Source organism: Phyllostomus hastatus, unplaced genomic scaffold (assembly GCF_019186645.2).
Source record: "Phyllostomus hastatus isolate PE091 unplaced genomic scaffold, TTU_PhHast_1.1 phas_contig_948, whole genome shotgun sequence".
Lineage (NCBI taxonomy): Eukaryota > Metazoa > Chordata > Mammalia > Chiroptera > Phyllostomidae > Phyllostomus > Phyllostomus hastatus.
The window spans coordinates 8,740,949-8,763,862 of record NW_025333993.1 but is presented as its reverse complement, the minus strand read 5'-3'; the positions used below and the strand labels follow the sequence as shown (position 1 = coordinate 8,763,862).

The 22,914-nt window shown below is 49.0% G+C and overlaps 1 protein-coding gene across 5 annotated transcripts in view; it reads left to right on the top strand.

Moving 5' to 3' along the window:
• Positions 1-22,914, top strand: part of ITSN1 (intersectin 1) — a 174,836-nt gene that overhangs the window by 85,702 nt on the left and 66,220 nt on the right. For all 5 annotated transcript variants that reach the window (XM_045852348.1, XM_045852349.1, XM_045852350.1 and 2 more), the window contains exons 13-18: positions 2,262-2,411; positions 2,500-2,640; positions 6,532-6,619; positions 6,757-6,896; positions 18,541-18,668; positions 21,179-21,408. In XM_045852348.1, coding sequence (XP_045708304.1) covers positions 2,262-2,411; positions 2,500-2,640; positions 6,532-6,619; positions 6,757-6,896; positions 18,541-18,668; positions 21,179-21,408 — 877 coding nt within the window. The remainder of the gene's footprint in view (positions 1-2,261; positions 2,412-2,499; positions 2,641-6,531; positions 6,620-6,756; positions 6,897-18,540; positions 18,669-21,178; positions 21,409-22,914) is intronic.

Here is a 22,914-nt window from a genome sequence, read left to right as displayed (position 1 = left end):
GCGCTGCCAGGTACCCCGCCAGAGAGGCAGCCTTGACGGAGCTGGTGCCGCCAGAGACATTACAGAGCCTGCTGTGAGCAAAAGGAAATGAATGATCTGGGTGAGGAAGGTCACAAGCTTTTAAGATGAGTGTTCCTATAAAACCTCCCATACACTTCCAGCTGTTGCCCTGGTACTGAAGCCCAGAGGGCGTGAGTCTGTGTAAGTCCTGAGTCTGTTGTGGGCCCTTTAAGAGGAGAGTCCTGGGAATCCTGCAGTTTCTTCTGCCACCCCAACACCCATTGGTTTTTACAGCCAGAAGTTACGGGGACTTGTCTTCCTGGTGCTGGAACCCTGGGCTGGGTGATCTGGTGTGGGGCTGGGGCCTCTCACTCCCGGGTATCCCTCCCAGTTTTTATCCACCACACGTGGGTGGGGGACCGCCCATTCTCTATCTCCGTGCCTCTCAGTGCCTCCCGCATCTCTGAGTCTCTGCCCCTCCTGCCTGTCCAGATGGATGCGGCTTGTGTAGTTCCTTGGTTGTCGGACTTCCATACAGCTTAGTTTTCTGCTGCATCTAGGTGATACTCGTCATGTAGTCTAGTGGTAATTTTTGCTGTGGTTGTGCAGGGAGGTGAGCTGTGGTGTTTTCCTGTGCCTCCGTCTTGACCTGACTAGTGTTATTGTTTTTAACCACTGTAATGGTATCATACTAATATTATTCCTTTTTTTTTTCCACTTTCAAAAACATGTCTAGGAAATGTTCCCTAGATTGTATGTAAGGGTTCCAAAATCTGGTACCATATCTGGCGAGGGGCCAAGCTAATCTCTTGTCTGTCTTTGCAATTTTAGTGTACTGCTACAGAACCAATGCCATGATTCTCTTATGTGAATGAAATATATTTTAAAGATGTGAAATAAAAAAAAATGAATACTTTGGTTTCCATTTCTGATGGCTGCTTTAGAAAACTTGTAGCCATAAGCTGCCTCATATTCAAGCAGGTCCTTATAGGATTTTAATTTCCAGAATGAACAACCAAGATACAGGTAACCTTCCCTTCTTCAATGTAAGACAAAGAAAACACATTAGAGTGTTTATTTGGAATTATTTATAGGCACCGACCGTGTGCCAGGCACTTGCAGGGTAGCTGGAGGACGGGTGCACAGGAAGCACCTGCGCTGGAGAACACGGGGGGCGCTGCCAGGTACCCCGCCAGAGAGGCAGCCTTGACGGAGCTGGTGCCGCCAGAGACATTACAGAGCCTGCTGTGAGCAAAAGGAAATGAATGATCTGGGTGAGGAAGGTCACAAGCTTTTAAGATGAGTGTTCCTATAAAACCTCCCATACACTTAAATGGTATAAAGTATAGAAGCGATTGCTGTTAATTTACAGGGAAAGTGTTTGAGTGTTCCCAGACCCATAAAATAACCTACCGAATCATACCAAATGTGCTTAATCACATCTAGTGTTATGCTACGCCAAACACCCTTGTAAGTTCTCCTAGGCCTTTCTGATGCCTTAGGGCAGACACAGGCTGCCAACGATGTGCAGAGTAAAAGGAGGCGAGGCGCAGGTGCCCACAGGCACGGCTCAGAGCCCGGCAGCTGGCTGCCGAGATGCCGAGTGGGCGCCCAGGGAAGGAGTTCGGGGGGCCCTCTTGCTGCCCGGGCGGTGCTGCCTTTGTAACGGCTCTCTGCAGAGCAAACACCGGGTGCTCTTCTCTTCCCCTCCCCTCCCCTCTCTTCTCTTCTTTTTTTTTTCCATAAAAGCAAGAGTCCTCTCAGATTTCCTTCAGGTAGTGAAAACAGGCACTCATGTCAGTCTTCCCTAAAAGTGAGGTGATGTTACTCGAACTTCCAAAAAGAGGAGGAGTCCTACTTCCTCATTTGATGGAAGAAAGTGTTTTTTCAGTTTTCTGGGTGTTTGGTTTGATTTTACTAGATTTAAGACATGTTTTGCTCTTTATGAGTCAGTAAATGAGGAGGAACAATTTCATTTGGCCCATCAAGCATTGAAGGCAAAAACAGTTGAATTTTAACAGTCAAATGAGCCTGTCTGTTCTTATTTTATGTAAATGTAATAGCCTTTATAAACATTCCCTTTTTCCCTTAGAAGTCATACTGTATAAGTTTGTTTTGCTCTTTTGGAGTAGAATTTCTTGTAATGTTTAAAAATATTTCATCCTTAAAAGACTTACTGGCTGTTAACATTTATTAAGAGACATTGTGTAGCACAAGAACTGAAAAATCAATAAATCTTTTAACATGTGTCGCATTAACAGGCTGCAAAACGAGAACTCGAGCGGCAGCGGCAGCTCGAATGGGAACGGAATCGGAGACAAGAGCTATTAAACCAAAGAAACAAAGAGCAAGAAGACATAGTCGTCCTGAAAGCAAAGAAGAAGACTTTGGAATTTGAATTAGAAGCTCTCGTGAGTGAAGTTTGATCATGCTTTGGCAATGTATTAACATCGAACAGCCAAAATGGTAATAACACTTACTGCTTTTCATTTGTTAAAGAACGATAAAAAGCATCAACTGGAAGGAAAACTTCAGGATATCAGGTGTCGACTGACCACCCAAAGGCAAGAAATCGAGAGCACGAACAAGTCCAGGGAGTTGAGGATTGCTGAGATCACGCACCTGCAGCAGCAGTTACAGGTGAGGGAGGGCGCGTCCGGACGGCTCGGGCCGCATCGGACCGTCCCCGCGCACGAGGCCCCGGGCAGGCTCGATGGAGCAGACAGGGGCCGGGCCTAGAAACAGGCTGCCGGGGAGAGGGACTCAGTGGACACGTTCACTGCGCACGGCCGGCAGCCGGGCCGGGCGCCCTCAGGGCCCTGCGGGGCCAGCGTGAGCAGTGTTGGGGTGGGGGGGACCCTCGTTTTCGCTTTGCAGGGCAGGCAGACGCTAACAGAGTACGCTCAGGAAGCCCCTCTCAGACGGTGAAGACTGCGCAGGGAAGAGATGGTCTTGGGAGGAGGGTGGGCTCTGATTTGTAGATGAGGGGGTCCGGACAGGCCTCTCTGTGAGGCTCCCTCTGAGCAAGGACGTGAGATGGGCGGCGAAGCCGTGAGGATGTCCGGCAGAGCCGGCCCCGGTCGGGAAACCGCGGTGCCCGCGTCCCGCGGCTGCAGCAGGGAGCCCGCGGTGGTGGGCGCAGGTGGGGGTGCGTCACGTAGGGCCCGTAGTCCATCGCGGGACTTCGGCTTCTCCGTGACGGTGACAGTGACAGTGGAGAAGTGCAGTTTCAGTGTCTAGGGGGAGCATGGGTGTGTGTGTGTGTGTGTGTGTGTGTGTGTGAATAAAATAGTTGGGGGCGCAGTGGAGTGCTACTCCCACTTCACTCCCTGTGCAAAGTTGACACTGAGTTGTCATGATGCCACCTGTGGTTTCAGTTGTTGAATTGGGAGGGGCATTGAGTTCCTGTGGATACTGTTCTGCGTGTCATCAGTTTTGAACTTTGAACTTTTACCTCACCTTCCTGTCAGCGTGATGGTCTTGACATCCCTTTTGTTGAGTGAATCATTCGTTTGTTCTTCTCCATGAGTGAGCAGTATTTCTTCATTTATCCATTCACCTGTTGATTGACATGTAGGTTCTTCCCAGTCCTGGACTTTTCGTGAACAAAACTGCAGTGATCATTTATTTATGGGTCTTCATGTAGAAGTAGGTTTTATTTCTGTTGGTCAAACTTTAGGAGTGGAATTTCTGTGTCGTGTAAGTGTATGCTTAACCCTACAAGAAACTATCAAACTGTTTTCAAAGTGGTTGTACCGTTTTACATTCTCACCAGCAGTGTATGTGGCTTCAGTTTTTCCTCATCCTTGCCAGCACTTGGTGTTGTTATCGTTTTTAATTTTAACATTTCTGTTTGGTGTGTAACTATCTGGGTTGGCTTTCATTTGCACTGCCCTGAAGGTGTAACGCCGTGGGGCGTCGCTTGGTACGGGTATTGGCCTGTGCCTTCTCGTGTGTGTCTTCTGCGGATGGGTCTTCGGCCCTTTATTAATTATAGGGTTACGTCACAGAGTTAGTGAAGTGCCTCCCTTCCCTTTCTTCTCTTCTCTGTCAGTCTAGCTAGCAGTGGATTTGTTACACTGAGTTATTTTACATTTCTCACTGTATTTTTTCCACTACCATTCATCCCCCCACGCCCTGTTTCACTTCCCCCCGACTCCCCCCACCCCCACCCAAACCACACTGTTGGCAGCGTCCATGCGTTCTTGACCCTTTTTTTTTTCTTTTTTGCTCCATCACTCCACTCTATGGTGTGTTTGTTTTCTGTTTCATGTGCCAAGGCTTTTTATTCCTTCTATCTGTCTATTTTTGGTTTCATTTGTTTACTGTTAGCTTCATCAGGTGGGAGCTCACGGCACTGCACCGGGCCGCTCCCCATTTCTGTTGGCGCGTTGTAGGCCGCCGCCCTGCGGCACTGCGCAGCTGCACTGCGCAGGCCCTCCGTGTGTCTGCCGTGTTTTCACACTCGTTCCAGACCTGTCTTTGTCGCCTTTGCTAGTTTTCCTTTGATGAGTTATTTAGAATTACGCTGTTTGGTTTCCAGATCCTTGGATTTTTTTCCAGCTATTTTACTGATTCCCGATCTGTCATGATCTGTGAGCACGCTCTGTGATTTCAGTCCTTGTTAATCAGTCCTTGTTTTCAGTCCTTGTAGCTTCATTGAGCCTTACTGGGTGGCTCAGCATGCGATCTGTTTTGGCGAATATTTCCTGTCGCTTGGAAAGAATGTGCTCCGCCTTGCAGTGGGGCGGGGCGGCCCTCACGCCAGCCAGGTCCAGTTGGCCCCTGGCCGCGCCTGCGAGTCCGTCCTTCGTGACTTCCCTCAGCTGCTGCGAGACGGGTGTTGAAATCTATCATTTGTCTAAATCTGTGTGCTTTTCCCTCATTTCTGTCCCGCTGTTTCATGTGGTTTGGAGTCCTAATCAAAAGGAGACCCTGGGGTATGGCACGAGGTGGATAGCATCAGATGTTCACTGCCAGAAATTGTTTGAAAATATTAAAACACACACACGCTTTTTACAAGCATATTCTTCTGTGCTCCAGCTCTTTTTATACGTCTTTCATTAGCTCTTTATCAGAAGTTTCATAAAATATTCCCTTGGAAAATTTATTAGCTCACTGTGACCAAACACATTTTCATGAAAGGTTGATACTTAGCACGCTTATTTATTGACACTGAAGTACAAATCGGGGTTCCTGGAAGGGTGGGGAGGCGAGAACAGCTTGAAGAAGCTCAGGTGCACAGCAGGTAAGGCCGCGTTGGTCCCCGGTCCTCCCTGGAGCCAGCAGATGCTTGCGACGCAGACGCGTCAGGTAGCCCTTCTCACTGACTGACTTCGGAAACCTGGGTGTCACGTTCATCTGAGTAAAGCGACCTGAGTGGTCCTGGTTAGGCTTCATCTTGGTGCTTAATCATTTGTTCTGGCTCAGAAAAGAAACTCGGGCATTGGGTAGGTGGGCTGGCCTCAGTGTAGGGCAGACCAGAGAAGCGCGGGTGGCTTTTTGGGGAAAACTGTCCGATTTGTGTATTCTGCTCTGTCCAGATTTGGGGTGGGGTGGGGTGTGGATTATTCCTATGAGAAGATGCTTCCAAATCCTCCCTAGTAAGCTAATAAATCTCTCTATTACTCAGACAAGTAGCACAGAAAGATTTATAAGCACGAGCCAGTCTGTATCTAAGGATACTTGTTCCACAAAGGATGTAACCTGTGATGGGAATTTTAAGGTAGTTCTCTTTTTTGACCAAAAGTCAATTTTAGAAATCTTTTAAAATTCAAGGTAAAAAGAGAAGTTAAATATTCCTTATTATATACTGGAAAGGCTATCATTTTACCGAAATGTGTACAAACTGGATAGGATAATTTCAGCTGAACTTAAGCAAATACAGGGCTTGACAAGTCATCCATGAACACTCCCAGTACCCTGTTACCGTGTGGTTTGGGTTTTTTCTTATGTCGGTTAAAAAATAGTTGGCTCAAGACTTTTTGTGGACCTTGTTAAAATTGCAGCTCTGTCCCGGGTGGTGGAAAAACTTGTGGCAGCTAAGATTCCAGTGGTTACAAATCTCATTGATTTGTGTTTCCAACTTAAGGTGTGTGGTAAACCTCAGCTGAGCCCTATTAAGTATCAAAGTTCGGGATAGAACGGTTTCTGTTCAGGCGCTGAGGCGGTTTGCCAGCCACAGGGTCGTTGCAGTCACATGGGATCCCAGCGGAGAGGCCGTTCATCACTTCCAGTTTTCTCCACCAAGTACATTTTTTAGAGCTTATTAATAGGCAGTAAGTCAACAAAAATGTAAGAAGTGTCAAGGGAGCTATGACTGTCTTAGCTCTACTTCAGTGGAAAGCACTTGGCGAACAGTTGGTTCCGTGGGCAGAAAGCAGGCCTCTCTCTGCCTGGTGATGCAGTGCCGTCTCGGCCCCAGGACTTGGGCGGGGGGTGGGGAGCCCGGGGAACGGGAGGCGGGCTGCTGGGTCCCGACGGGGAAGGGCGCCCGTTCCTCACTGTCATCTTCCTCCCCACCCCCCCCAGGAGTCCCAGCAGATGCTCGGAAGGCTCATTCCAGAAAAACAGATACTCAGTGACCAGCTGAAGCAAGTTCAGCAGAACAGTCTGCACAGTAGGTGTTGATTTTAAATTTGCCTGTCCTGCCTTTTACTGGCAGGAACTTCCTTACCTGGGCGGGTATAAATATTAAAAACCCTTTTCCCCACCGCCGGTTTGATTTTCCGGTCTCGCGCTGTTTCCCTGACACAGGAGATTCGCTTCTCACACTGAAGAGAGCCCTGGAAGCGAAAGAGCTGGCTCGTCAGCAGCTCCGAGACCAGCTGGACGAGGTCGAGAAGGAAACGAGGTCCAAACTGCAGGAGATCGACATTTTCAATAATCAGCTGAAGGTAACCGCTCTGCGCCCTCCCGCACGTGCGTCCCGCCCCCTGGTTTTCCTCTCCGGCTGGATGGTGAGTTGGTGTTTAGCTCCAGCCAGGAAAACGTGTCATGCCGGTTGGTCGGCCTCCGTGAACGCCTCCACAGTTACGGAGCAGCAGTGTGTCCTCTAAAACGTGGCAGCGAACTGGCACCCGTGACTTACGGCTGAGTGGGCGGCCCTGACACGGCGTCCGTCTTTCACCGGATCCCGTGTCCGTGTGTCTCCGTCCTTTTGTCCGTCGACGACATCGAGTTGAACTCCAGAGCTGGGCTCCAGAACCTTCCCCTCTCCCGTGTTCTTGGGAGACCACTAAAGAGGGACTTTTCTAGAACTAAGAATTGGTCTGCCACTTCTTGCCTTCAGGATTGTCCTTGAGTGTAGGTCTTTATTTTGTTACCTCGTATTTTAGAGTTTTATTGTTCAACAGAGTAATTGCCTTGTCCCTGGCCAGAAGAGGTGGATGGTTTTGTCACACTCACGCAGTCAAGTTCGGACAGTGCCAGAGCCTTTGGGGGGGGGGGCGGGTAGTTACCACGTCCCCGCTCTGGTCCGGGTTTTTGGGGTGGCTGCACCCCTCATCTTCAGAACACGGGCTCCCAGTGAGAGTGGCCTGCAGGCAGCTGGGCCGTCGTCAGCAGCGGTCACGTGGTTGAGATTTAAGCACACAGTGGAATTTTTAGTAATTGTGTTCTCATAAAAAATTTCACTTTACACTTTCCCCAAATACTTCATTTCCTAGTTCAAAATCTTTTATACTTAATTTTGGCTAATTGAGCTTTTGTAACTAGGAAAAAGCAAAACTCTTGTTTTATATTTTCTTACTAAAAATAGAAAGAAAATAGGATGCATATTTGAGATTTTTAGTTGACCTTTGAATTGAGATTCTAGGCCAAATTGTCTAGCCGTCTGCGTTTTGACGTATTTGTGCCTGTTGGTTTCCCCAGAAGAATAGGCAGTGAGCTTTTCTCACCTGTGCAATTCTAGGAAAGTGCTCTCAGGGGAAGTTTATTTGAGCCAACTTAGTGATTTTCTTCACTTCTCTCTCATGCTTACACAGAGTGTGTGCGCGCACACATGCATACATGTGCTCATGTGCTATATGTATGTTCTACACCTGTACATGTATGAGCACACGTGGTGTGTAGAATGGGAAGCACAGCTGTAGGCCCTTCATCTTTGGCATAAGCACATTAACTCTCACTATGATGTGCTGCTATTTTAAGCAAAAAGAAGATGCCATTGTGTGCAGCGTAGGGTGCTTTTGAACAGTCTCTTGGAATGTAAGCTGTTAAGTATTCGGGAATCTTCGGAACCCGGACCGTAGTCCAGGTTTCTGCTTTAATCTGAAGAGTTCTTTGGTTTAGAAATTTGACTCTCAAAACAAAGTTCACGTATGAGAAAGTGATGCTCTAATGGGTGGTCTTTGACGAATACCTAGGTTTGTAGATGACATCGGCTCCTCGGTTGGCCTTGCCCTTGCTGAAGAGAACACCCTCCGGAGGCGGTGGGGGTCGCTGTGACTGCGCCCCATTCCCCAGGGCTGCCCTCGCTGCTAGAGCGGGCTCCTTCAGACGCTTACTTCAGATCTTATTCCACAAGCCCTTTTTCAGATACAGACTCTTATTTTTTAAATACGACCACTTCTTTCTGTCTTAATTTTTTATTTTGGTTTTCCGTTACTACTTTAAATTTAAGTTCATGCGGAGAAGAAAAAAAATCACAAGCCAGTATAGCTATATTGTTTTGTTCTGTAACAACCCATTGGAAGGGCTTAAAGTTATGTTGCCTTATAGTTTTTATTTCTGTTGTTCCTCTGAAATCTGTTGAAAGCAAAACAGAAACAGCTAAATTGAAGAATCAAAAGATTTATAATTTTTCTAGAGGCAGATTTACAGTTTGGTTTCTTGAGTATCTCTTGCCTCTACCCCCTTTGTCGCAGCAGCAGTGGGAAACACGGAGCGTTTTGTGTCTGACGTCAGGGTGTGGCTCGTTAGCAGCTGTCCTTCCCCCTAAGACGGAGCTGGGCGCCGCGTGCTGCCCCTGGGACTCTGTGTGCTGCGCCTGGGACCCGGCTGCCTCTCCTGCCTGCGCACGGCCTTTGCGGGTTCCGCGCCCCACTGGGGATGCTGCTCCTACCTCCCGGCAGTTCGCGGGGTCCTGGGCCCCTCATGCCTCACAGCTAGTTCTGCCGTGGCTGTTTGCTCTGTCGTGAGCCTTCTCCTCCCGAAAGGAGGCCTGCCGGAGAGTGCCGAAAAGAAGTGAGGACTTAGCAGTTGTATTCTGTATCCATGGAGGCTGTTCACCTAGAAAATGGAAGTGTCATTCACTCATTATCGGCTCATGTGGTGGCTCATGTGGTGACGCTGGAGAATACCTTGTGGAGTGAACATTGTGAATGAGTTGACCAGAACATGAAACCGTGTTCAATGGCTGCTCCATAAATGAGGATTAAATTTAGCAAAACCAGTGCTCGTGTTTCTTTGGTGTAAAACTGTTTTATACCAATAAGCCATTTCCTTATTTTGATGCACATTCAAAGTCATGTCCAGAACATTCGATCATTTTTCTCCTTTTAAAATGAAAACACATAGAATCTGATTTAGTTCTTTCTACCAGATGCCCCGGTCAGATTGATTCTTCCTTTGAGGGCCTCCTCCTTTTCCTCCAGTGCAGGAGGAATTACACGCCTGCCTCCTTGCCAAGGGCTGATAGCCAGTGATGGAATTTCTAAGTCATTAACTAAGGAGGAAGAAATTACTTTGTACCCAGGTTAATAGGTATTTGTTTCCTATAGGTGGCGACAATTAAAAATCTAAAGCGTGTTTACAGTTCTGGTTGGTTGCTCATTGGCCCCAGAGTCAGGGCTAGAGAACGTGAAGTCCCCGGCGTCCTGGACCGTTACCTTTCTTTCCGCTCTCGGAGCGATTTAGGGCTCATCCTTTCCTTTCAGAAAAGGCTATTTTTGTGCATTTTAATAGACATTTACCTTATAGATGTGATATTTTTATATTCCAAAAATTACCCAAGGTGTACATGTCCATTTTTATGATTTATTACCCCAAATCAAGAATTACTTGAGAGGGTCAGCAAGAGTCTTACTGCAGCAAATAAACTCTGCTTTTGCCCGTCTGTAGAAGAGGGAAGGGTGGAAGGGAGGGGGGAGGGGAGGGGGAAAGGGAGGGGGAAAGAGGGGAGGGGAGCGATGGTGCGCCCTGAGATGCTGAGGCCGTTGTGCTAGAAACCGCTTGATCCGCAGCTTCTGTGTTTATGCTGCGTTTTTCTGTGAACAGTAAATTTTAGCTTTTTGAAGATCAAATGAAATAGTCAACCAGTGATTAAACTAGAAATAGTTGATTTTGTTAGTAATTATTATTCACATGAATTAATACATCTTAAAGTAGTTTTAGTTCAGTGTATCAAATTTGTTTATTATAATTTTCTGCTTTTAAAACGTATTCTATATGCAGCAAATATTTTATCATGCTGCAAAATCAGTGGTCTTCTCTTATGTTTAGAAATATCAATTATTGATTCTCTATCACTCTTTTTTACCTAATTTTACAGGAAAATCAAAACTCAACATATTTTGGAGAAGCTGTGTGTCTAAACAGCACAGAGTTGTTTTGATAATTGTTTTTACTACAGACAGTGCTCAGCTACAGGTATAAAATTATGGTTCTAACAGGTATCAAGTAGCATTACCTGGGTTTTTGGACAGTAGCACCTTACATCACCTTGCCCTTGGCACTGTTCCTAGTGTCCGTGCCAGTTTTCTTCGGTACCGACAGCCTGAAAGTTCTGTGTTTTGCTACCTTGGTGGTGTAGCGCGGCAGCGTGAAGCACAGCTCAGAGCTCTCAAGCTGTGCCGGGTGGGTGCGAAGTGAGGAGGCTCCACCCCGCGGAGACTAGCTGTGGGTTTCGTGCTGGGAAGTCGAGACCTCGCTGGCACCTGTCTAGTCGCCGTGCTGGACAGGTCCCGGTGGGAATGGCGTTTCCGGCCACGCGTTTCCATCTCCCAGTTGGTGGCCGTCACCCTGGGCTGCGCCGTGCACCGAGACTTCTTTCTAGAGGTCCCTGTGCCCTGCGCAGACAGTGCACGTCCTTCTCAGGCTGAGAATGATGAACCACCTCTGGCTCTGTGCCTCCGTTTCCCCTCACAGAGGAGAGCTCAGTGTCGAAGACAGCACTGACCACTGCGTGCTAAGCTTTCTTTGTAACAGTTAATAATCATTAGTTGTTATTAATTGTCACATACGAGTAAATCTTTCCTCTTGACAGATCGTGCGTGCGATGGTGGAAATTCCTCATTATAAGCTGGGTGATGTACTATGTACCATAGTCTTGTCTTGATAACAATCATTGAATTTGCCACTTGGCCACGGAACTCAAAAGAGGCCACTCAGTGACCATCTGTGTCCGTATGCGCATTTCCATCCTGTGGGAAACAATGTCATTGTCGGTATACTGTTGCAAAAGTGGACAGTATTTTATTTCTTAGCAAAGTTTGAATATTTAGGACAAATTCAGAACTAAGAATTGCACTAAGAATTGGGAAATCCAGGCTTCTTAAATTAGACGTAAGAGGCTATTAGAAACAAAAGTTCTGCCTATAATTATATATGCCCTAGAAATTGCTCCCAGGAACCCAGTTGTTGAAATGCGGAAGCCACTTGCGGTGACGAAGGGTCTCGGCTTAACGAAGGCTCGTGCGCTCCTGCGTTCAGACACCTGCTTTCGTGGCGGCGTGCTCACCGTGGGGGCAGGAAAGGCAGAAGGGGTGGCAGGCAGGAGAACAGAAGAGAGCTGGAGAAAGAACTGCAGAGCGGAGTGGAAGTCGGGGGGCGGGGGGTGCATGCGAAGGGAGACAGTGAGGGGAAGGAGAGGGTCCAGAAGGAGGGCGTGCGGAGGCCGCCGGAGAAGTCGGTGTGAATTCAAGGAACAGCGTCGCCTCCTCTTACCGGTGGGGTCACGTTTGGCTGTTTCGTGGGTTACTGTCTTACTGTGTTCGAGATTCCATTTTCTTTTTATCTGCATGATCGTTTTTGAAAAGACACCTTCTGCACAGAAGTCATAAAATTCTCTCTCATTCAGCAATTTGTGAGTGCAGAAACTTAACACAGATTCCTTGAATATAGAAAAAGAATCAGAACACTCCCAAGACTCAAAATAGCTAACAGATGTTGTGTGAGAGAGTCTGCGCCACACCAGGAGGCTAGCCAGACCTCTGAGAGTTGTGTCCTTCAGAATTGGGTGCATGTAAAATAATGGGACATTGCCTTGTAGATAAAGCTAAGACATGTTGGGAAAACGCAGATTTTTCAGGACAAAATAGAGTCCTTTTTTCTTTCTGGTGATAGGAGAGACATGAGAGAAGATTCTTGATTAGCTCTTCCCGTTGCCGAGAGGGCAGGATTCTCTAGCCCTGTTCCCTCTCTGCCCACCTGTCTCCTGGCCCCTGCCCACGCCCACGGGCCCCGGCGCATTCCTCTCTGGCTCTCCGGGCGCCGAGGGCGCACCGGCTGCCAGCCTGTGCCCTGGGGAGCTGGACTTCTACTTGGTTGGCTGTTGACTTAAGATTTAGAAGTAACATTTAAATATTTCTTTAAATATTAGTATACCCCTTCTTGGAATTTAAGTAGCCAATCAGTATGTTTTTTGTACTCCTACTTCTAATGTATCAAGAATGAGTAAATTTTATAATTTTGTGGTAAATAGAATATCAATTTACCTTGATTTGGTACAGTTTCTATGTTTTGAAATACTTAGTTATTTTTCAGATTTTTCCACACAGATACAAACAAGTTCCCCTGTCCTCATTGGGTTTGGTGATTGGCTTTTGAAATCGCTTTAATTTGTTTTACAACCAACTAATTGAGATAAGTTACTGTAATTTAAGACTCAAAAGGCCTTATTAAAATTACGATATCTTATGCTACTTAATATCCATGGGTGAGAAATACGTGATGTTTATATAAAAGCACTTCTCTGTAGGTATGCGGTTTAGACACGACAATGCCTGATGTTTCTGATGCTGGTACCTGGACCGATTTTCTGTGAGGTCAATTCAATATGAACCCTGGAGACTGTTGTAAGTGTAAGGGATGTGACCTCATTTTGATTCACAGTGCCGCCTCCTTGAATTTCAAGTAACCAGGGTGTGTTTGTTTTTGTTTCTCCTTCTGCGACAGCCTGAGACAAAAACCAGAAGCAGAGTTACACAATCAAATTAGCAATAAATTTCCATTAATTGCTGCTCTTTCATAGACCCTTATTGCTATTTTTTTCTCTCTTTACAAGCATTTATGCAAAGTAGTATTCATGAAAAGGGATCCTCTCAGACGGATACTTCTTTACATTTTAAATAATATCACTTCACATAATACATCTATTTGTGAGTTTCTCTAAAACCAAGTGAAAGAGAAACAGCTTTTAAATCAGGTGACTCTGTGCCCCTGGCGAAGCCGTGGAACAACTGGCTCCAGTAAACTTGCAAGTGAGCCATGTTCTCAGGGCATCTTCTTCTTTTTTTTTTTTTTTAAGATTTTATTTATTTTATATTTTAGAGAGGGTGAGGGGAGGGAGAGAGGAGAGAAACATCATTGTGTGGTTGCCTCTCACGTGCCCCCTACTGGCCTACACCCCAGGCACGTGCCCTGGCCTGGGAGTCGAACCCGAGACCCTTTGATTTGCAGGCCAGCACGCAACCACTGAGCCACACCGGCCAGGTTTATCTTCTCGAGTATTTAATTTGTCAAGCATATTGCTTTAGAAATACTTTGGCCATATGCCATAGATGGCCACAGATGCTTTATGGTGATAATATCTTAATTCCTTAGGGGAGATCAGTGGCTTTTCCTCTTAGGTCGAAGGAGTAAAGTTGAAAGCAAGCTGATTGTCATTTATCTTAACGCAAGACAGCATCTTTGTTTGCCAGTCATTTTCTTACTGTGGTTCCTAATCTGTCTGAGGAGAGATCCCCTTTGAGAATCAGAGGCTTCTCTGCCGGGAAAACGCCCACGTGTGCCCATTTTACACGCAGTTCAGTAGTGTCTATGGGCCCGAACTAATCCGCAGGCCCTAGTTAAGAAACTGCTATATCACACAATTCCATAGATATCATTGGTGATTAAAAAATCTTAATTAATTTATATATACTACACATTTTATAGGTGTTTTATCTTTCTCATATTTTTGTTTGTAACATGTAGCTAAAATTTCTTGAATGCATGTTTAATGATTTCTTTTTTCCTTAAGAACGGTGTTATACTTTATTAGGAGATAATATTAAATTATTATACACTATACCTAGTGTAAAACGTGTCATTCCCGTGAATAGAACTCACAGAAGAGAAATCAACGAAGTCCTACACTCATACCAGCTTGTTAGAGCAATGTCCAGCCGAGAAGCAAGCTGTAGTGTTCCTGAACCACATACAATAAGTTGTGGTGGTGGTAGAAAAACAGAAGGCAGTTACAGACAGAGCCACCAGTGAGACGCTGGGTTTTGAGTCTTGGTAATTTCTCCTAGGTCTGTTTTAATTTTAGTTGTAATAGAGGAACAATTGTGATGAGATGTAGCAGATTTCCAGGATCGCTTTCACGAGGTTGACCACCAGGTGAAGTTGACCGACTTTGTGTGAAGTTTTTCTCAGCTACTTCTCCCAGTAGGTCTTTCATTTCCTAAATGGAGAATTTAATGACTCCGGGTAGATTTGCCACCTTAAGAATGTCTTCCCCAGAAGAAACCAAAGGGCATTTTTTATTAACTGCCACTGTGCTTGAGTCCCTGGTCAGGCCCTGGCAGGCCGGCCGCCAGCCGGTTTTTGGTGCATATACCTGCGCTCTACAGACCGCCTTCTTGTCAGTTCAGCTTCCATAGAAAGTTACCAACTTCAGAATCATAAATGTTCTGCACATTTCGGTTCATGCCATCTCAGACTCTGAAGTCCAAGACCAGGGAAGAAGACCGCAGACGCCTGCCTGTTCACGGCATCTTGTCTTACAGCCGGTGCGTGTCCCAGCAGACTGGGTGAGGGAAGTGGTAGGAAAACGTTGCAGTCTTTCAGTCTCGACCGTAAGATGCCAGAGCCGTCTGTTACTGCACCTGACGTCTGTTCTCTGACAGCTGCGGCACGCTGTGATTCCTCGGGGCACTTGAAGCCGCAGCTTCGTCAGACAGCTCCAAAGATGGGTTCAGCCCGTCCTGCGGTGCTGCTGTACTAACACACAAATGTGCTTTAAAATGTTTAAATACCTTCTTTCCTGTGTGTGATAGTTCCAAAATTGTCTTTTAAACTATCTCATCAGCATGATTTTTTCCTGCAGATTCTTTAAATTCACTTCCTACGGCTTTTCATTTTATTTATTTATTTTTAGAGGGGGGAAGGGGATGAGAAGTAGATAGAGAGAAGCATCAATGTGAGGGAGAAACGTCAGTTGGCTGCTTCTCATGCGTGTCCCCCCACCGGGAACCCAGCCCGCAGCTCAGGTGTGCGCCCTGGCTGGGGACTAGACCGGCGACCGTACTGGCAACCCCTTGCTTTGCGAATGACTCTCAGCCCAGGGAGCTATGCCGATCAGGGTGAGCTTTTCATTTTATAGTGCCTCCTCATGCGCTGTTAGCTTTACTTGCAAATGGTTTGGCTCTGTGTCGTAATTACTGATCTGTCATTCAGCATCCAGTTGCCATAGAGCAGGGCAGGAAGGAAATGCGCATTGTAATTCTTCGATAAAAAGAAAAACCTGCATTTGTGCCCGGGGTCTGCCCAGGGTCTGCCCGGCGCGGGGTACGGCTCGGCAGGTGCCCACCCCAGTGGCGAGTGCTTGTGCAGCGCCTGCTGGTGAACATTTTGAATATCGCTCCACCTACAGAAACGTTATTCCTGGGTAAAGTAACTTTTCATTTTAAATACATCATCAGGCCCCTGGCCATCAGACTTAAAATGTTATTCCCCTCCTGTCATTTCCTCCTTCTTTGTATTGAATTTCAGCTCAGTTACCTTGCTTGCTGGTCACACCTTTTTGGTTTATTCCTGCAATCAGAATAAAACCCTAAGTGAAAGAGACACTGACATACAAGAATAAACTTTTTCATAATGAAACATTGTCGAAGAACTTAACAGATCTTCGAGCTAAAAGAAAGCCTGTGGGTCAGCCGCTCCGATGCGGTCTCTGGGCCTCGCCAGGCACCTGGGATTAGAATCCAGGGCTCTTTGTTCCGGGTCAGTACCTTCTAATTGTGGTCTGTTTCTGTACATCATTATTTCTGATCAAGACTTTTTTTATGGTTAAGATGAAATTTTAAAATAGCAGATAAAGCGAACCTTTCCGTCACTTCTCACCCTTCCTTCTAAAGGGCACTCGCCTCTGGGCTGACAGCGGAAGAGCGGGCGCCCCTGCCTGCGCGAGTGCCGACCTGTGGCCGGTCCTCTCTCTGGTCCTCTCTCCACACGGGAAGGCCGCTGTGATGTCACTCCACCCCTGTCTGCGTGGGTGCCAGCCTGTGGCCAGTCCTCCACACAGGAAGGCTGCTGTGACGTCACTCCGTCGCAGCCGTCCTTTTCGTGCAGAGACATTTGTGAACTCGAGCCAGGGGTGCGCGTTATGTCAACCATAGGAATCGGCCCGTTTTATCTATTTCTGAAATATCAACTTCAGAATATTCATCACTTTTTTTAAAAGATTTTATTTATTTCTTTTTAGAGGGGGAAGGGAGGTAGAAAGAGAGAGAGAGAGAAACATCAATGTGCGCTTGCTGGGGGCTGTGGCCTGCAACCCAGGCATGTGCCCTGACTGAGAATCGAACCTGCGACACTTTGGTTCGCAGCCCGTGCTCAATCCACTGAGCTACGCCAGCCAGGGCATTCATCACATTTTTAATTTATGTTATTAGAGAATGCTATTTGTGCTTGATTCCAAATTTCTACAAAAAGCAACACTGCTGAATTTTTTAACACATTCAAGTTTTACACCCACGGTGTGGCAGTGAGAAGGATAAGGCACAATGGAATTCTCTTTTCTGGTGTCGACTTTGGTGCCTCTTAGAGCTTTAGACCACCAGAGCGAGGCTTCATCATCACTTCCCAGTCTCCATTCTCGGCCTTCCGTGCCCCGTCCCTAGCTCAACTCCTGGCCCAGGTACCCGCCATCATTTGGAAGTCAAGTGCCCAGGGCTGCTGCCCTGGGGAACAGTTTGCCTCACAGAGTCGCCTGTTCCCGCTGCCTCCTGCCCGGGCGGTCTCATCTGCTGGCTGCCCACTGAAGCCCCTTCCTTTCCCCTCTCTCTCGTGCCTCCCTCCGTCCAGCCCCTGTCTCCCAGTCCCTCTTTCCCCCTGACCTCCGGATCTCCAGTTGGACTTTTTCTCGCATCTCACTGATCGCTTTTAGGACCTCTCAAAGTCACGCATGGTATGTAAACTTGTTCTTAAGAACCGTCTAGCGAGTAGGACAATGTTAGTGTGACACTCGGCTGTTCTTGAGGAATAAGTGCATTTTATCACTGATCTTCTCCAGATACTTTCTCTGTCCTTGAGGTTCAAGTTCTGAATGAACTAAAGGTCGGAACTTAAAGCAGGAAGAAACCTGCCTATGCGAACTTGCCGGTGAGCAAAGCGAGAGCACGCAGGACAGGTCTCAGTTCTTAACCCTCACCGTGCAGACCCCGGGCTGTCCGCCGGTGGGGCCGCCCCGGTCGGTCAGACCGAGAAGTCAGCTGGAGACCTGCTCTCGGCTCTGCCGGACACTTCAACTCACGGGTTGTGGTTGACACGGTAGGAGGCGTTCCGGTGACCGATCTTGATCGTGACCATTTGATCCCTGTGGAATCCCAGCGTTTCCCCTTGACTGGCACGTCTTCGTTCTGCGTATCTGTCACTGTTGAAACTTCCGACTTGAGGAGGTGACGCACTGTAGCGTGCACAGTGTCTTCAGTGGCCTGTGCGGGGAGCCCCCGTTGCTCCGGCGGCCGAATTCCAATGGGGAGACGGGTCCGAGGCGGCGACCACGAAATCGCCCCTTCTGACTTCCCACCCGCCTGCCGGCTCAGTGCGCGGCGGCCGGGAACTCCACACGTGGCTTCAGTAGGAGGAGTCGCTCTGAAAGGGGTCGGGGAGGACAGCGGACCCTGGGCGGGGAGAAGGCGGGTTGAGGGGCAGGGGCCTGTCCGTCGCTCGAGGGCGGCGTAGCAGAAGGAGGCGGGGTTCTAACGGAGATCGATCGTATCAGCAGAGATGTGTGTATTCCCAGAGCCAGTGGAGGCTGGTGTGGGGTCATTATCAGAGAGATCTCAACGTTTTATTCGCGATCGGCACTGTGTCCTAGAACCATTGTATTGCCGCTGAGCCTTGAGCAGTAAGTGTAGCTTCTAATGCCCCTCACCGGCCCCTCCCCGACGGCGACGCCCGGCGGGGGGCTCGCTGCGGTGGGGTCTTGCCCCGCTGTGGAGGATGGGCCGTGTCAGCGTGTCTGGTCAGCGCCTGTCGCGTCTGAAATGTTGTCTCCTGAGCGCGCAGGCTCCTCCACGGTGGATCGCCCCCTGCGCGCGCGTGCGTGTGCGTAGACCGACTGTGGCGGTGCGGTCACCTCCCGCGTCACCTGACTCTCGTTATTCGTAGGAACTAAGAGAAATGCATAACAAGCAGCAGTTCCAGAAACAGAAGTCCATAGAGGCGGAGAGGCTGAAACAGAAGGAACAGGAGCGGCGGATCACGGAACTGGAGAAGCAGAAGGAGGAGGCCCAGAGGTGAGTTTTCCCGGCGGCTGCACGCCCACCTGGAAGGAACTGGGAGTACTCGCTGCTCCTCGCCCGGCCCCTCCAGGGGCTTTGCGCAGCGGAGGGAGCCCCAGCCCCGGGCGCGTGTCCGCACAAACACGTGTGTGTGTGAGTCTGCACATGTAAGCGCCCCTGAAGTGTTTGGTTGGTTCCCAGAGCTCACCTAAGTCGCTACTATGCAGATAAATGGAGCTCCCCAAGGAAATTGGGGCACTTGGTGTGCTCATCTGCATGCCAATGACCAAAATACTTTTCCAGTTCACAGCCTTCTAATAGCAGCGGCGGCCAGGGGGTGGGGGGCCGGCCACACAGCGTTGCTGGGGAAAGACTCTCCTTTCTTCTCTCCCCGACTGCGGACCCAGCCTGAGTACGGGAGCAGGACGTTTGCTGCTGCTGCTGCTGCTGCTTAGGATCCAGACTCGTTTTTGTTTAAATATGTGTGTTTGTGGTTTTTATTCGTAACTTCCTGCAATAGATTGTAGACATTTTTAAACTTCTGGTGTGTCTGATTTTGTCATTGGATATTTGCTTTTTAAACTTTATTAATTTTTAGACACTAAGCAGGGAGCGGGGAGGATATAAGGAGGCAAAATAATGGTGATAGGAAAAAATACTCTGTTGTAACTTATTGATTAAATAACAAATAAATAAAAATAAATTAGACACTAAGAAACAAAAATGACCAAATATCCCCATGATATAGTGTAAATTATAAAATTTGGTTATTGAAGTCAGACTCAACAGATGAAGAAGCAGACGATTTAGGTGGGTCACTGACCTCTGTGTGCCGAGCTCAGTTACACCGACCCGAGTGGGGCGTGTTTTTGCTCATGGGTCTGTGTGGTGTTTTGAGTTGGTGCTCTGGGTGTTTTTGTTTGTTTGTTTGTTTCCATGCCAGTGGGTAGGTGGGTAGGGTCTCAGCCTGATTGAAAGGACAGCTTGTGGTTTCCTAGGGAGTAGGGTTAGGGATCTGTAGCAAGGACCCACTCCTTGGACGTGCTGGTGAGCTCGCCCTTCCCGTGCCCTCAGAGCCCGTGAGATGCCTTCGGCACGCACGCCATGGGCTGCACCGGGCTTCCGCACTCCTGCAGAGTGGAAGCAACACACAGCACTGTCACACGGAAAGGTTAAATTGTGTGCTTACAGGCGTGTGATAACAGTATCCAGAATGCAACTCTAGAAACTACGTGGCCATGCCCCGTAAGTGGTGACTGACCTTATTAGAAGAAAACATTAAAGCAGAGTTTATTGTGTTTGTTGTTGTTGTTGTTGTTGTCATGATTAATAATTAACCACCCCCATGGCTCCAAAAAATTTTTTTCTGCTCTCTTAGGATGGTTTAAAAATTGTAAGTAAGCCCTGGCTGCTGTGGCTCCGTGGACTGAGTGCCGACCTGCGAACCAAAGGGTCGTCGGTGGATTCCCAGCCAGGGCACGCGCCTGGGATGCGGGCCAGGTCCCCAGCTGGGGGGGTGGGGTGCGAAAGGCAACCACACGTTGATGTTTCTCTCTCCTTCTTTCTCCCTCCCTTCCCCTCTCTCTAAAAATAAATAAAATCTTTATAAAAAATTGTAACTAAAGTGTTTAAGTTAAAAAGAATTCTACTGCTCTAAATTTCCCCATTGATACAGAGTAGAAATAAGCGTAATATTTTTTAAGTGGAGAATAAAAGTTTTATTTGCTTGTATTGTGTTCCATTGGGGGTTTCCTGATTCTGGGAGGTGACCTTTGTGCAGTGGCCGTGTCACAGGACGGCAGGTCAGCGTGTGGACTCCGGGGTCAGGCCCCAGGCGGGCGTGGCTATGGGACAGGTATGCAGGGTCTCTGCCTCCTGCTCCTCATCTGCGCAATGTGGGTGACCGCGATGGGCCCTGCCTGCCCGGTGTGAGGGTCGGCGTAGTCAACAAACGTGTTGTTGCTAACATATCATTTATTGATGCGTGTTAGTTCCATTTAAAGTGTCCATTTAGCACTGACCAGTGTGACTCAGTGGGTTGGGCATCATCCCGCCAACCAAACGCAAAGATGTCCGATTCCGTGCACTCTGCAGGAGGTACCGCCCGTGCCGGGCGGCCGCCACCTCGGGGGTTACAGCGGCCTGTTGCTCCCGGCCGCGTGCGGGGAGCTCTGTGGTGCATTACACGCGGCATGTCACTTCGGTGCGGGGTGTCCTTTCTCCTCGTGGAAGCCGTGTCCCCACATGTGCTATGACTTCGTTGTTTTGCAGTTACAGACCGGGTTTAAAATCGAGAACTGTTTTTGATATTATTCTAATCACTCGATCAGCTCCGTTAGAAATGCTTTCTCTGCTTCTCTGAATCGCGCCATTTCGTCCGACTCAGAACGGGGGCCCCGAGGGCCTTTGCTTCGCCGATGCGGAGCCCCCCGCCTGGAGGTCTGGAGCGTCCCGGGACGAGGTGGCGCGGCCCTGGTGCTGACTGGGAGTTGCTTCCCTGCCGTAACGCAGCGTGTCGTTGACAGGCGAGCCCAGGAGAGGGACAGGCAGTGCCCGGAGCACGCGCAGCAGGAGGACGAGCATGCGCGTCCGAGGAAGCCCCACGAGGAGGAGAAGCTCCGGAGGGAGGAGAGCGCCCGCAAGAAGGACGGCGAGGACAGAGGCAGACCGGAAGTGCAGGACAAGCTGGGCCGGCTCTTCCCGCAGCACCACGAGCCAGCGAAGCCGGCTGTGCACGCACCCTGGTCCACCGCAGGTACTGGGGGCCCAAACGCTCTAGAAAAGAAGTCACCTGCTCTCGCACACCCTTCTGAGGAATCTCCCTGCGCGATCAGGCCCTACCCTAGCTGTATTAATAGAGGCGACAATGTCGGGCTTCCTTTTTGGGACAGCGCAGCTGTTCGCTCTGCGGGGTTACTAGGCTCTGTGAATTCTGCCACCACCGTGCCATCCCGTGGCTGCCATTACACTGGCCTCGGAAGTCTCTCGCTGACGACAGTGCGTGAGTTTCGTTACCAGGCCTCAGCCAGACACCTGGGTTCCAGGAGCGGTCCTAACCTGGCCGCCGCCTCTCCAGTTCCCTGGTTACTGTCTCTGGGAACCCCCGGGCTCCCGTAAGAACAGGAAGCGGCCACTCTCCCGAGTGCCTGTACCGACAGGACACTCATGGTCTTCCGCCTGCCCCACGTGAAACCGGGGCCTTCACCTTTTGAAGGGTGTGGCTGTTTTTTGCCCTTTGATCATAAGTTTCCTCGTTAAGTAATGATGCATGGAAAACTTTGAAATTTCTATAAAACATCCCTCATTCCAGGTGCAAACCAAAATTAAATTATTTTTTAAATTCTCATGTGGCCGTATCATGCTGCACCGCTTTACAGATTCTACTCGGCTGAGCAAAGCGACTGCCTCTTTCTCTGGGTAGTAAACGACACCGACTTCATTTGTTGGGTCATCAGCGTGCTTTTTCCTGGTGTGCGGGCAGAAAAGGCAGAAACACGCTGGTCCCCAAAGGCCGGTTCCCTGTTGGCACAGTGGGCGGGGTGGGGGTGAGGGTTCGGAGCTGGGGCCGCCCCCACCCCACCCTGCAGTGCACGCCGCCCCAGGAGAACGCCATCAGATCCGCACCGGAGTGCCGGGCCGTGTGAGGACAAATAGATGTTTTCCTGCTGTTTTGATGTGGAAACCATTCTTCCATGATTTGATCTTGGGCAGTTAGTTTACGTTCCTCCTGTTTCCTCCTCGTACAAGGACTCTTTCCCTCGGGCAGTGGGGAAGTGGCGCAGCAGCCGGGGTCCAGACCGCAGCGGCGGCGCATCTTCCTCCCTCTGCCCCCGGAGAGGGTGGCCGCGTGTCCGAGCGCGTGGGGAGGGCAGTCCAGGGGGCCGTGATTAGTCATGGGTAACCGGAAGCCAAACTGTCCTCCGCTTGCGTGCATTTTAAAACTTTCATTTCATTTAAAATCTAAACTAGCTTCATCCGGGACCTGTCCCTAGGCGCATCCCCTGACTTCACCAGGGATTACCAGCAGTAACTCTTCTTGGGGAAACAGGCTCTTGGGTTTTGTAAGACTGCATTTGGGGCCCACCCACCACCGACCCCGTGTCTTTTCACGTGGAAAGCTGTGCTGCTTTGCCCTCTCCCAGACGGACCTCCTTTTGGCTCATCCAGACTTCGGGGGGCCCGTTGGAACTGCTTCATTGCGCTGGGTGCCCCGGGTGGGGCCGGGCCGTGGTGCTTCCCGTGTGCTGTGCCACGGCCTCGC